General features: G+C 37.4%; 1 protein-coding gene across 1 annotated transcript; it reads right to left on the bottom strand.

Annotated features, from left to right (window-relative positions):
• Positions 1 to 1,293: 1,293 nt before the first annotated feature.
• On the bottom strand, positions 1,294 to 14,402 carry LOC132177623 (quillaic acid 3-O-glycosyltransferase CSL1). Its single transcript, XM_059590022.2, has 8 exons — positions 13,732 to 14,402; positions 13,532 to 13,612; positions 3,418 to 3,555; positions 3,083 to 3,301; positions 2,889 to 2,988; positions 2,431 to 2,603; positions 1,987 to 2,334; positions 1,294 to 1,896 (listed from the first exon to the last, which is right to left on the bottom strand). Exons 1-8 carry the CDS (start codon positions 14,332 to 14,334, stop codon positions 1,348 to 1,350), a joined length of 2,211 nt encoding a protein of 736 aa, XP_059446005.2. The 5' UTR covers positions 14,335 to 14,402; the 3' UTR covers positions 1,294 to 1,347.
• Positions 14,403 to 14,465: the final 63 nt, after the last annotated feature.

Raw genomic sequence — 14,465 nt, 5'->3', positions numbered from 1 at the left:
AACCCACTAGACCAGGTCGACCGTTTTGGATCAGGTTAAAAGTGCTGACATGGCAGAGGTATTGCTGGAGGGTCGATGGCGGCGGATCTTCCACAAATCTGTAGATCTGTGCCTCACAAGCTAGAATCTGGGATTAATTTTTTCCAGATGAGGCTACAATGAAGGCGTGGAAGAGATTTTGAGCGGATGATTGCTTGGCGGCGCGCGGATGAACGGAAAAGGGAGGTCACCAGAGGGAGCGCCGGAAAACGTCAAAGGCGTTTATTGGAGGCCACAGAAAAGTGGCTCTGATACCATGTTAAATATATTAGATAATATATTAGAAGCGGAAGAAAGAGAGAGAGAGAGCGAAAGCATATAGGACTACATCTCTTCTATTATAATTGTATTGATAATGAATACAAATGCATCTATTTATAGAAAGACAAATAACCTAATAGACTAAGGAAAGGTAAATCTAATAGACTAATAATACATAAGAAAATAAATAACAAATAAATAACTCTAACATAATATTCTTAAGACTACTCCTCACATTTTCTCTGTTATTGTATATATCGATCGGTATATGGTTATTATCAGTAGTAGGGGCCATGCATATTTTCTTCATGGATTGACTTCAATCTTCAGCACATGCACCATTTATTTATATTGCAGGCGAGCATGATGGTTATTGGTTAAGCTGTCCATTTTGCATTTTTTGGACCTTCAAAGCTCCCCATCGTTGTGTTTTCCAACTCTAATTAATACAAGAAAGAAAACCCAAAAAAAAGGCAAATACTTCATGATCTAAAGAAGGAAACTTAACTAAAAATGACACCTCATAAGTTATATATGGAAACTAATAATAAACTGAAATTAATGGAGCAAAATCTGGCTGGTAATCCTGTCTTGTTGGCTGCATATATATATATATATATATATCAAGTGTCCCAATCGCACTTTCATTCTAACATGTGTGCAATGGGCCATTCTGTGTCGACCTTTCGAATGTTTCAATCTCACTCTCGTTCCATGTGGGTGCGATTGAACCACTCAAATTAGACATGAATGGCACCATTGCACTCTCTTTCGAACATGAATGCAATCGGAGCATTTTGCCTTGTCCTGAGGCTGTGGTACATTACGTTTTTCATCTTTTTCCTAAACCAACCTGATTTCTGATCTAGTGAGGGGATTAATTAGGCAAACCCCTAGCTACTTCCACATCAATAAATAATAACAATAAAATAGAACATCAAAAGTATTTTCCCATAGAAAAAGACATACAAATGTCTTTCAGTAATGAAAAAAAAAAAATAGTACTAAAATATACGATAAATATGCACTACATGATTTATGTCCCACTTAGTACAGAAGAATGATAGAACCCAAAAACAAGTAAATAGCCGAAAACATAGCAGATAACAGAGTGGCCGATGATCGAACACGTCCCTTGTCTTTTCTCATCATCATCCCCTCCACTATAGGAAAATTAATAATTAAAATATAGAATGAGATGAAAATTTGCACAAACAACTTGTCCCCATTGCCGACAATGATCACTCTAACAAGTCCACCGACGAACGAAGCCATGTTCAAGATGATTACTGCAACCATTGGAACAAGAAACATGTTTGATGTTTGAAAATCAAATTTTCCCATTTGGTATAGTGTGACTTGTTCATCGTCCGCAACTTTGTTGGTGGGCAGGAAACTGGCTTCTCTCATTCCAATCTTCTTCATGATAGCATCTAAGCTTCCATACAAGTAAGATGTAACCGACTTTATCATCCATATCCTCTGTTCATTTCTCCATGTTTGCAACGACCCGCCGGTTAAGAGGACCTCATATAAATGTTTAGCAAGGGACGACAAAAAGATGAACATAAACGCAAGAAAATACAAGTTTGACACCTGTCACACAAATGGAAGGTATATATATGCTTATTCATCCAAAAAAAAAAAAAAAAAAAGAATTAAATAAAAATAATAGGAGATTCTTACCGTAGGGTACAGGGGGATGCCATTAAGTAGACAGAGCTGAGGAATGGTGGCAAAGCACCATAGTGGCAAGAAACAAAGAGGAGAAAATGCGAGTTCTCCATAGCACATACTCTCAAGAAGAGACATTCTTGGCGGTCCATATATAAGGGGGCTGAAATTTGATAACCCGACTTCTAATAATCCGGAGCTCGATCTGGTGCCTTGAATCAATAAGTCATTTAAATTGGTGGTGCAGCTCCCCAAGAATTGTGGCCTCGGTGGATCATGATAAACCGAAGTCCAACCTTTGCAATGTAAAGTGAACCCTGTCAAATAATCTTCGCACACAGAATCATATAAAAAACCGACCTGCCAAGGAGGAAATTAACAAATATATATTAAATGCCATCCATCAATAATTCAAAAATGACATAAAAAAAATCATGAGGTTTACTAATTACTTGCCTCTTTACCCCATCTCGTGTCACTTTCATAGGTGCAGGAGGCTAATAATTGAGTCTCTTTAAGAAATCTATGCTGATCATCGATCAGATTGGGTTTGCTGTTTCGGTGAAGGGATTTGATTAATTCATTGGACAAACCAAATGATTGTTTAAGCTCCTCGAGATTATCAGTGTCTACAAATTAAAAGTGGGATTAGTGTCAGTATATGATCATATTAGCATCCATCGAAGAAAATCATAATGGAATGGAAAATAAAAATGAATAGCATAATAAAAGAATACTATATTTATAGAGCTTATAGATGATTTTAATTTATTGACATTTAATCAAATTCCTTTATTTAGAGTAATGTAATATAATCAAATCTTCATCAAAGAATAATCAAATATACCCTAACAAGGATTAATGGCATTGGATGTAAAAAAAAAAAAAAAAAAAAAAAAAAATTTACAAAGAACCTTCTTGTGTGGTGCCTCCACATAATGACACCCTCTTGATATAAAAGCCAGTCCCAGACATGATGGGTCCCTTAAGCCCGTCTAAACCTTGCCATTGCACCTAAAACCGACAGAAAATTAATGTTAGTAAAAAAATCAGCCATCTTCTACTTCTTAAAAGGCTCAACACAATCTGTTTCTGTTCCCATGCATACCGAAAATAATGACCTCAGCCGACGGTCGTAAATGTCGTTCTTACTGTTACTGACATTGTGGAATCTCTGAGGGAATTGAACAAAAGATAGGGAGGGTGAGATCTTAGAATCAAGGTGGAAGCACATTGCTTGCCTTGCTGATGTCGGGTCGTTGCAATGCATGTCACAATCTAGCACTAGTACGTAAGGGGAATTACTTATCATGCTCGATACCCGAAGCTGCAATATATAATCATGTTAATCTAAGTTATATATATATTGTTAAATTACGGCTTACTAAAATTTAATTATTTAATTAAATACTTTAATCACATATATGAGGGGAAGATTCATACGAGAACATTGAGTGCTCCAGACTTAAAATGATGGGGATGAGAAGGCCTTTTCTCTCGAGAAACATAAACAAGCAGAGGCATCTTAGCTTGGTCTACCTGCAGTACTGTGTCGCTGGTATCATAATTAGCTTGTATCACCTGCATGCCAACTTCTGAGAATTAGATAATCTATATTATTAATTCAGCTGCATGTCTGCATCAAAAAGAATTATCAAATTATTTTATACAAAAAGCCTCTTGCTCAGAAGATTATGATTAGCAAAGTTAAAGTCTACGTTTTGCAGACATTTCTTTCATTTCTCGAAAAAAAAAAAAAAAAAATCATACTCATTTCTACACAATGCACATTATCAAACAACTTTATTTACTTTATACTAAAAAAAAGGGTTAATTACTTTTTTATTCCCTAAGTTTTCACTTTTTTATTTTTTCTCACATAGGTTTTCAAATCTTGTTGCAGATATATAGTTGACTTATGAGTAAAGACTAATTTAGTACATCTATCACATTCTGTCAGCTCAAACTGTCAGAAAAATAATATGCACAGCGGAATGGAACAATACCTTATTTGCACTGCAATCAAATTCTCCAATGAATTTCTTTCTTTTCCCAGTGATGGAAAACACTACCAAAAATTACTGGAGTAATATTCACAGAATCCATAGTCTAACAGCACCAATGAAAAATATATTTAAAGAGAGTTGTTTTCTGTTTTCCTTTTTTTTATACGTCTCTCAAACCATTCATTAGGAGAGTATTTATACTATCACCCATTTAGATGAAGATAGCAGTTTTGTTTTTAGAATAACTGACAATGTCAGTTTCTACTTACAAGCCAAGTCTTGTATCACTTGGCTTTGTACACGTAGAGGCGTGCCTTTGTGAACGCCTATCTTATTTTCAACATCTCCCACTCGCACACAATGGGCACAACCCCGTCATGCATCTTTCAATGTATTTTTCATTATTCATACTTGCACATAGACTGTGCGACCACCGAGTACACCTGCATAAGAAGGTTGGGAGCACTATACCAAATCTTTATCAAAAAGACCAACATAGCAACATCCCTAAAAAAAATGTCTTGTTATGCCCTAGACTCATTCGAACAAATCAGATCAAACATCTCTAATCCCTCTTGAGTTAACTCAGAACAATGTTTAACCTACCCATAAAATACCATGATGTATTCATGATTACGTAGCTATTATCATATAGCGCCTTAACCTGTCAATAGTGAATACACTCATAAATGTGTTATCGAATAGTCTTCCCTTCGCACTCATGCCACTCAACTTTGGTCCAATCGCTTTCCCAGTTATGTCCCTTTAAACTGCATCAATCATAGTCATAGGCAACATACTAGAGTAGTAGACATAAAGACCTCCGTCTTATGACATAGTCAAAAAAAAAGTCAACAATGGCACAAAATATATATAGTCATGGAAAAATGACTTGTGAGACTCACATGGTGAGGAAATAGGAATTGATACCTCCTAAATTTGGTCGCATGAGCACATGTAGTATGAAATACATGTTACAGTTAAGTTCTTTTTCAAAAAACCAAAAAAAAAAAAAAAATGTATGTCTAAGCTCAATAAACTGTACAGATCTTAGTTTAGTCACTACACAAGCACCTAACTCAAGCCCTTCATTTGCTCACCAACTTAGGCGCCAAATTAAGGTCTCACATCCAGCTAATCATAGGTTACATAATTTGTGGGCTATTTATGCATGGTCTAAACAACACTATAGACCTCATCTTAGCACCAACTAAGGCAACATTTGTTTGTGTCAACTACCTTTACTTGTTACACAAGTATCAAAGGGCACAATGTCTCATCTCAACTCGTTACCCAAGCGCCAGAGGCAATTTGCTCATGTGAGTAAGCCAATTTAAACCTGTTGACATACCTTTCATACCATGGAACCAATCACTTGGTAAGTGTGTGTATTAAACAATATGCCATATGATAATTCAAAAAACAAATAATGAATAACATCATATGCATTAATAAATAAATATCCCAAAAGAGTACAACAATCGTCAACTGAATAACAAATAATTACATTCTACGCAGTCCCAAACTCCTAACATGAGTCTGAAAAGCATCTCTAGCGATAGGCTTTGTCAAGGGATCTGCAATCATTTGACAAGTAGAAATGTGTTTCAGGACCACCTCTTTTTGCATAACCATGTCTCTAATGTAGTGATATCTTATGTCGATGTGTTTGGTCTTCCCATGATACTTGAGGTCCTTAGCACAAGCAAAAGCTGCTATACTACTACAATGAATTTTAACGGGATTTGGAGCATCCGCGACAATCTCAAGATGTTGAAGGAATCTCCTCAACCAAACAGCTTCTTGAACCGCTGCAGAACAAGCTACATACTTGGCCTCCAAAGTCGATAACGCTATACAGGGTTGTTTCTTGCTACTCCAAGTAATGGCACCATTATTAAGCAAGAAAGCATATCCAGATGTCGATTTGCGCTCGTCTAGGTCACTACCCCAGTCGGCGTCACTATATCCAACAAGACGCAAATTCAAACCCTGATAGCAAAGTACATAATCTGCAGTTCCTTTGAGGTATCTTAATATCCTCTTGACTGCTTTCCAATGGATCTGTCCGGGGTTAGATTGGAATCTACTAACCAAGCCAACTGCATAGCATATGTCCGGCCAAGTACACATCATAGCATACATCGGGCTACCTATGGCATTAGCATAAGGAACACGGGTCATCTTTTCTTTCTCATATTGAGTCTTACGACACATCTCTTGGCACAAGTTTTCGCCTTTAACAATAGGATTGTCAATGGGTTTACAATTATACATCTGAAAGCGTTCAAGAACCTTCTTTATATAGGTTTGCTGCGACAAACCTAGAAGTTTCTTTGATCGATCCCTGAAAATCTTAACTCCCAAAATGTAGTCTGCCTCACCCATGTCCTTCATCTCAAAGTTGGAGGATAGCCACCCTTTGGTGGCGACTATCATATCTTTATCATTTCCAGCCAACAATATATCATCAACATACAATGACAAAATGATGAAACTCCCCTTGGATCGTTTGACATAAACACAATGGTCTTCTTCGATCATCGTAAACCCATTCAAAAGAATAGCTCGATGTAATCTTAGATACCAATGTCTAGATGATTGTTTCAGGCCATAGATGGACCGTTTTAGCTTGCATTCTTTGTGCTCTTATCCATCGGCGACAAAACCAATTGGTTGATCCATATAGATCTCCTCATCTAGTTCTCCATTGAGAAAAGCTGTTTTAACGTTCATTTGATAGAGTTCCAAATTCATATAAGCAACTATGGCCAGAATCAGACGAATTGAGGCAAACCTTACTACTGGTGAAAAGGTTTCCTCATAATCTATACCCTCTTGTTGGGTATAACCTTTTGCCACAAGGCGAGCTTTGTACCTTTCTATTGAACCGTTCGCCTTGCGTTTGACCTTAAGAACCCATTTGTTCCCAATGGTCTTTCGCTCTGGCGGTAGGATCACCAAATCCCAGACCTGGTTAGTCTTTATTGACTCAATCTCATCATTCATTGCTTTAATCCACTCATCTTTTGCAAAAGATAAGAGAGCCTCTTGAACTGTCCTAGGCTCATCATCATCATGCGGAGCAATCATGAAAGCTTCCCATTCAATCTCGAATCGACGACGGGGAAGATTTCCACATTTGCTCCTACGCGGTTGAGGTTGTTGTGAATCCTCCACTAGTGGTATGCTCCCACTAGGCGGCAAGTCGCTCCCACTATCCCTAGGAGTTTGAGGAATTTCTTCCTTATTCTCAACTAGGCCACTTAGAGCGCCTTCCTCTTGATCTAAAGTCTTATAAAGCTTTAAATTTCTTTCAACCTCACCTCTAGTTGGAAACTTATCTTCGATGAAATCCACATCTCGTGACTCTATCTCAGTCACCCTTCCTTCGGTTTGTTCTCCTATCAACACGTAGCCTTTGGAATGCTCTGAATATCTTAAAAAGATACATTTTTTTCCTCTAAGGCCTAATTTCCCATACTTATGAGAAGTGTCATGAACAAATCCTGCTGAGCCCCATGGCCGCAAGTAACTCAAATTGGGTTTCTTGCCGGTCCATAACTCATAAGGAGTAGAAGGTACTGATTTGGAGGGCACTCAGTTAAGAATGTAGGCAGCAGTCAAAGGTGCATCCCCCCAATATGATATTGGTAAGTTTGCTTGCGCCATCATTTATCTAACTATCTCTAGTAGAGTTTGATTTCTCCTTTCCGCCACGCCATTTTGCTGCGGCGTACTTGGCATCGTAAGTTGCCTTTTGATTCCCTTTTTCATCACAAAGCCTTTTAAATTGCTTAGAAAGATATTCGCGTCCACGATCAGTTCTTTGAGTTTTAATACTCTTGTCTAATTGATTCTCAACCATATTCATATATCGTCTAAAACAATCCAATGCTTCAGATTTATGGGAAATCAAATAAACATGACCATATCGCGAAAAAATCATCTATAAATGTGATGAAATAGAACCCCCCATGTCTTGCCCTTATATTCATTGGGCCACAGATGTCTAAATGGACTAATTGCAATGGAAAAGTTTCCCTAGTAGCTTTTCCAAACGGTTTTCTAATTGACTTTCTCATAAGACAATATTCACATGTGGACATAAACACTTTAGCAAGATTGCCTAATAGGCTTTCTCTAGCTAATCTAGCCATCCTTTCTTGTCCAATATGGCCAAGCCTAGCATGCCATCTAATTGAATCAACATTATCAGAAGAAGTCAATAAAGGAAATGATTTATTATAACTAGAATAATCAAGATCCAATATTAAAAAACCATCTGAAATAAAACCACATCCATAATATGTTGTTCCCAAATATATGTGAACACCATTATCAAATACAAACCGAAAACCAAATTTAAGCAATGTAACTATAGAAAGCAAGTTTCGTCGAATCTCGGGAGCGTATAACACATCATGGAGTAATAGAGTGCGTCCACCTCACAAGTCCAGCTTGTAGGTACCAATACCAAGTATCTCCACGCTAGCTCCATTCCCCACTTTTATGTCTCGACTTCCAACAGGAATTCGACGATACTCCACAAATCCGACCTGATCTCGAGCTACATGTTCGGTCACTGCCGAATCTACAGTCCACATAGGAGAGGAGTGAGCAACCAAAACATGGCTAGATACATAAACATAGTGAGAAAAGTCAGAGAGTTCCTTCTTCGGCTCAGTGCACTCACGAGCGAAGTGGCCTTCCTTTCCGCAGTTAAAGCAAAGCAGCTTAGACTTGTCTTTTTTACCAGCGCATTTACCTCTCTTGCGCTTGTAAGTCTTTGCCTTCTTGGGCCCTAGTCCAGTAGCTCCATGTTTGTTATTGTTCTTGAGCTTAGGCCTATATGCCCTGCGCAAACTTGACTCAGCCAAATGTGTAGAACTATTGGGCTTAGCAGCCTCTAGGCGCTCAACTTCAAGTTCCAAATGATGCATAACATCATCAAAAGTCTTAATGTTCTCATTGTGCGTCAGATTTTGGCTCATAGCTTCCCAAGAGCTTGGTAGTGAACGAATCACCGCTTGGACTTGCTGCTCATCAGTAAGTTGGTTTCCAGCTGCTTTGAGCTCGCGGATCATGGGTGATATCACCCTAAGATGCAGCTTCATTGTATGATCTGAGCGCATCTTGTAGGAGTCAAACCTCATGGCCAATCCGCGCAGTCTAATGGCAGAAGTGCCACCATACTTTAACTTCAGTGCTTCCCACATATCTTGAGTTGTTGGATATACCTTGAACTCACCAATTAGATCATTGTGCATGCTGCTTAACATAGTAAAGCGCACTAATTGATCCTTTTTGCGCCAATTTTTAAAAGCAACAAAATCTCTTATGTTTTGTTCGGTATCCCCTTGCATTGGCTCAGTCAATGAATGGGACAAGGTCTCCAAGACCTCTTGTTCATTTAAAACATATCGAATCTTTCGATGCCATATGTCATAATTTTTCCCAACCAATTTTTCCCTTTTATTCAAATCAGCAACAATTAATACCTTTTGAAGCCATATTACTACAAAGAAATGCGCAAAGGGATATTAGACACACATAAAAAATTTGCAGCGATAATCTAAGTTAAATAAAATAATTATTAACACATCGCGAGATCGAAAAATCGTTAAGCTTCATAATCATCTCCTGTGCCACGAGTGTCATAAATATTAATATTTAACTTAATTTTCGCACAAAATTATGTATGGGAGAAAAAAAAAAAAATTAACTCAACCATACTCTCACTTATCAAGAATAATCTAGGCATAATTTACTCATCAAGTAAATATATACCAATTCATGCCAATAATATTAGGGGCTACACATGCTCTAAAAAAACATATCTCATTTAATTTTAAAAGAGTAAGCATGCATTTCATTCATTTTTATGCCAATATCTATTATTCCATTATAAATAATAAAAGGAATTTTGTTGCTGAAAGGATTCAGTAGCCTACTGGCTAGGATGCTCACCATGTAGCCACACGGTAAAGGTTCAAACCCCCAATTTGCCATTTAAACTGGGCCCACCTAATTGAAGAAGCACCACTTCACTATTAAACCAAAGCCTGCTTCTTCAAGAGGTGCGACCGTTTAAATATGTAAGCGGTTATTTACAGATTTGATCAGACCTTCTTTAACCTCTGAAATCCCAATGTCGTCCTATTTTTAGATTCCCCTTCAAACATTAATCCTTCAGATCTCCTTCATTATAAGTTCGTTTTTCGCATTCCATATGTCAAACTAAACCTTCTTCAAGAGGTGCGACCGTTTAAATATGTAAGGGGTTATTTACAGATTTGATCAGGCGTTCTTCAACCTTTGAAATCCCAAATGTCGTCCTATTTTCAGATTCCCCTTCAAACATTAATCCTTCAGATCTCCTTCATTATAAGTCCGTTTTTCGCATTCCATATGTCAAATTAAACCTTATAACAACTATAATCTAACCATATGAAAAATTAATGCATTTGATGATAAACAATTATCAGAAAAATAAAAAACAAAGTTTCATGTTCTTCAACTAAGAATGTTATATCTCTCAACATACATGTCCAATCATCACCAAATTTTGTAGGCATATTCAAATGGTATAAATTTGGTGGTCTAATTCATTCATTTTCGAAATTTGCCATTAAAGGCCATATATTAACGAAAATGGTATATGAATCAGAAACTTGGTTTCATTGCAATTTCTTATGTTTAGAAAAACATTTACACAAGCATACATACAATGAGAAACACTCAACCTGGCACTGATACCAATGTCAGAAAAATAATATGCAAAGCGAAATGGAACAGTACCTTATTTGCATTGCAATCAAATACACTACCAGAAATAACTGGAGTAATATTTACAAAATCCACAGTCTAAGAGCACCAATAAAAAATATATTTAAAGAGAGTTGTTTTCTGTTTTCCTTTTTTTTTATACGTCTCTCAAACCATTCATTAGGAGAGTATTTATACTATCTCCTATTTAGATGAAGATAGCAGTTTTGTTTTTAGAATAATTGACAATGTCAGTTTCCTACTTACAAGCCAAGTGTTGTATCACTTGGAACACGTAGAGGCGTGCCTTTGTGGACGTCTATCTTATTTTCAACAAACTACGGACTGTCACATATAGTAAGATTAACATACTACATGTCCTAAAAAAATAAAAATAATTAAAAAAAAAATCGTAAAAAAAATTAAAAAATATGTATTATGGGTTGGCCTGACCCACCCCATTTTGGTAAGGGTGTGACCCACTACCCCATTAATTGGCCATTTCACAAAGAGCACTAGCAGAAGTTTTCCTTTGATTTTCCTAAAGTTTAGGGTACAAAACTACTTTTTGTTTTCCTATGAAAATACATTTTCCAATAACTTTCATTACATTTTCCTATACTGTTAAAATATTCTTTCTTTACAAAATATAAGTTTCTTTCCTACCCTTACTTTTTTCACAAAATCCCAACATAATTCCTAATTAAAGACAAAAAAGATAAAATAAAAGAGAGGAAAAAAATGTTTATATTAAAATAATGTATAGAGAACCATTTTTGGTTCCCTATACATTGAGAGACATTATAGCAATCATTGAGGGTCGGTTAAATATAGAAAATCGAATAATGTGAATAAGTTTTTGTGATTTTTTTATAAAAAATTTCTAAACATAAAGAAGAAAATGACATATAAAACATATGCTCCATAGGCCTGTCAACCCTGTCCAGTTTCTCGGTTTTTGACCAAAACCGAAGACCGGAACTAGGATACTCCGATTCTTGATTTTGGGCAACTAGAACCGGGAACAGGATCCAGTTAACCGGGGTTCTGATTACCTGCAGGAAATCTTCTTTGAGCTCTTTCCACATAATGCATTGCTCTATGAATACCCCCGATGATCATCAAATGGGGTCATGGAAATCTATACTAAATAAAGAAAGCTCTTCAAGTATGAGAAAGTTGAGAATTCTTTTTCATTATTCTGCAGCCTGACTTATATATATGCCCCCATGTTTTTCCCAGGCAGAAATGGACACGTGTAATTCATATCTTGGATGATGAAAATGTGTACCACCCAATGATAAGAAGGTGAAAGATGGGTTATAGGATTTTGTTTGGATTGACTGGTAGATTCTGTGTTCTCTATGAGAGGGATAAGAGGCAGAGAGTGTACGAGGCAGGGGAGGACCAACCAAACGTTCAAACCAAAAGGGTCAGAGAGAGAGAGGCCGGGTGTTGGAAGAGAAAAATGAGAAAACTAGAAAAGAGGGCAGAGGCAGAATGGAATGGGCGACGACGTGTGTGAGAAATGAAGAAAGAAAAAAAAGAAGGCAGAGCGAGTAAAATTAAAAAATAATATAAAATATAAAAATATATATAAAATTATCCCGGTTCCGGTAACCCGGTAAAAACCGGGTACCTAAAACTGGGTACTAGAACCAGAGTACTCGGTTTTTTATTTTTTCCAACCGAAGCCAGAACTGGAACCGGGTCCCCGATTTTCGGGTTTTCCAATTCCGATTCCAATTCCGATTTCGGTTCTCTGGTATTTTTTGACACCCCTAATGCTCCAAGTGATTTAAGGCCATTCCCTTCTTTTTCTTTCTACTTTTGTTAAAGCTTATCATATTTTGCTTTAAGCCTCATCGGTAGGCTATGCCCTTGTAGCTCTGTGTACGAAACAAAACAAAGTCAGATCTCAGTCTTGTTAGGAAATTAATCATATTCTCAAGACCCGTGAGATGCAAAAAATAAGAAGAATGCAGAATAACAAAGATAGACAATCACACACGGCACAAAGATTTAAGTGGTTCGGCTTAACAAGCCTACATCCACTAGCAGAGACGACCCGAATAAAATTCACTATCAAAAGATGAGTACAAAAGAATAACAGGGCAAAAAAACTACTTAAACTCAAAGTCTCAAATACACCCAATTCTCACTTTGCCAAAAAAAAAAAATAATAACAAAAAGGGGGAAAACACTTTTTCTTGCTCTCTCTTCTTCTGTCTATTGATGGCACACCAAAAATAAAAGCAAATATTTCTTTGTTTTTTTGCTTTTGCTATTGCTGCACAGCACTTGCCTTTATATCGAAGCACATAGTCAGTGTTTTTTCCTACTAAAAGTCCAACAAGGAACCCACTATCGTGTAGGACAAAAACTCGAAGTCCAACTATGAAAAAGAATTCCAAACCTTCTAGAAAACAACAAAATTGGTTGGGTCCCACCCCCTAGGTTCAAGGCACGCGTTCCCAACATGTCTCTCTCACTTTCATCAAGCATCTGATGCTTTTTTTCTTTACAAAGTCAGATCTCTCTCTCTCTTTCTCTCTCACATTCATCAAGCATCTGATGCTTTTTTTTCTTTATATATATATATCACACCAATCAATCCCTTCCCCTTCTCCTCTCATAACTCTATAACAGATATAAATTGTTAGCAAATCCAGAGTTTTCCAGTACTAAATCAACCAAATACTAAAAGTTAAAAAATTTAAAAAAAAAATTTACATTTCCAGTGTAAGAAGAAGAAGAAAGAAAGAAATTAAAATAAGATGTACCTCGATGATTGAAGGGTGATCTCGAGTACTGCCTCCTCCTCTTACTTTTGTTATAGATTCCTTGAGCATCTCGTATTTTTCCTGCACCAATATCACCCGCCCTATAAGCTATGGCTGCTAAAACACAATTTTTCAGACCAGAAGAAAACTAAAAGGCACAGAAAAAAACACAATCTCCGACATACACACACACAGCTCACCTTAATCTTCTGTCGGTGTGTCTTGAACTCGGAACCTCCATCATCTTCATCCTCCTCTAGAGCCGAAAAATACGCTTCTGGGCACCTGGTCGTGATTCCATACCTTGTACAAAAAGGAAGCCACCATCTTGCAAACCTCCAAGACTCCCTCATACCATGCAAAGTGAGAGGAGAACCCCCGTCATCCGAAAGATACACGTGGAGCTTCTCCGGCGGGTAGTCGAGCGCCATGGCTGATAACACCGTGTTCATCACATCAACAGTGGGTTCCTTGTTCGGATCCGCGGTGCATATGAAGACGTCAATGGGCGGGAGCTTATCAATATCCTCCGGTAATCTCTCTGGAAAGGCTGTTCGAGAAACGGGACGCCAGCGATACGCTTGGCCGAGGAGCCATAAGAAGGAGAGGAGGAGCTCTGAAGCGAACATAAGCACCCATGGTAGAGTTGGGGATTCTCTAGTCTTAGGATCTTGGAGGAGAAACGAGGCTCTGTAGTAAATCAAGAAAGCTAAAGCTATGGAGTGAATAAGTGCATGCGATCTGTGTGTGAGTATGGATAATTTGTGGACATGGAAATCATGGAGAGGCAAGGGATCCTTCATTTCAATGCTCTCTCTAGTCTCGAGTGGGTTGTTTTACTGTGTTCCGGCACAAGCATGAATTTATCACTCTCACACACATACACACACAAACATATATATATATATATATATATATATATATATATATATTA

The sequence above is a fragment of the Corylus avellana genome, chromosome 4 (genome assembly GCF_965113065.1).
Source record: "Corylus avellana chromosome 4, dhCorAvel1.hap1.2, whole genome shotgun sequence".
NCBI lineage: Eukaryota > Viridiplantae > Streptophyta > Magnoliopsida > Fagales > Betulaceae > Corylus > Corylus avellana.
The sequence above is the reverse complement of the archived record's forward strand: the minus strand, read 5'-3'. Positions and strand labels throughout refer to the sequence as shown.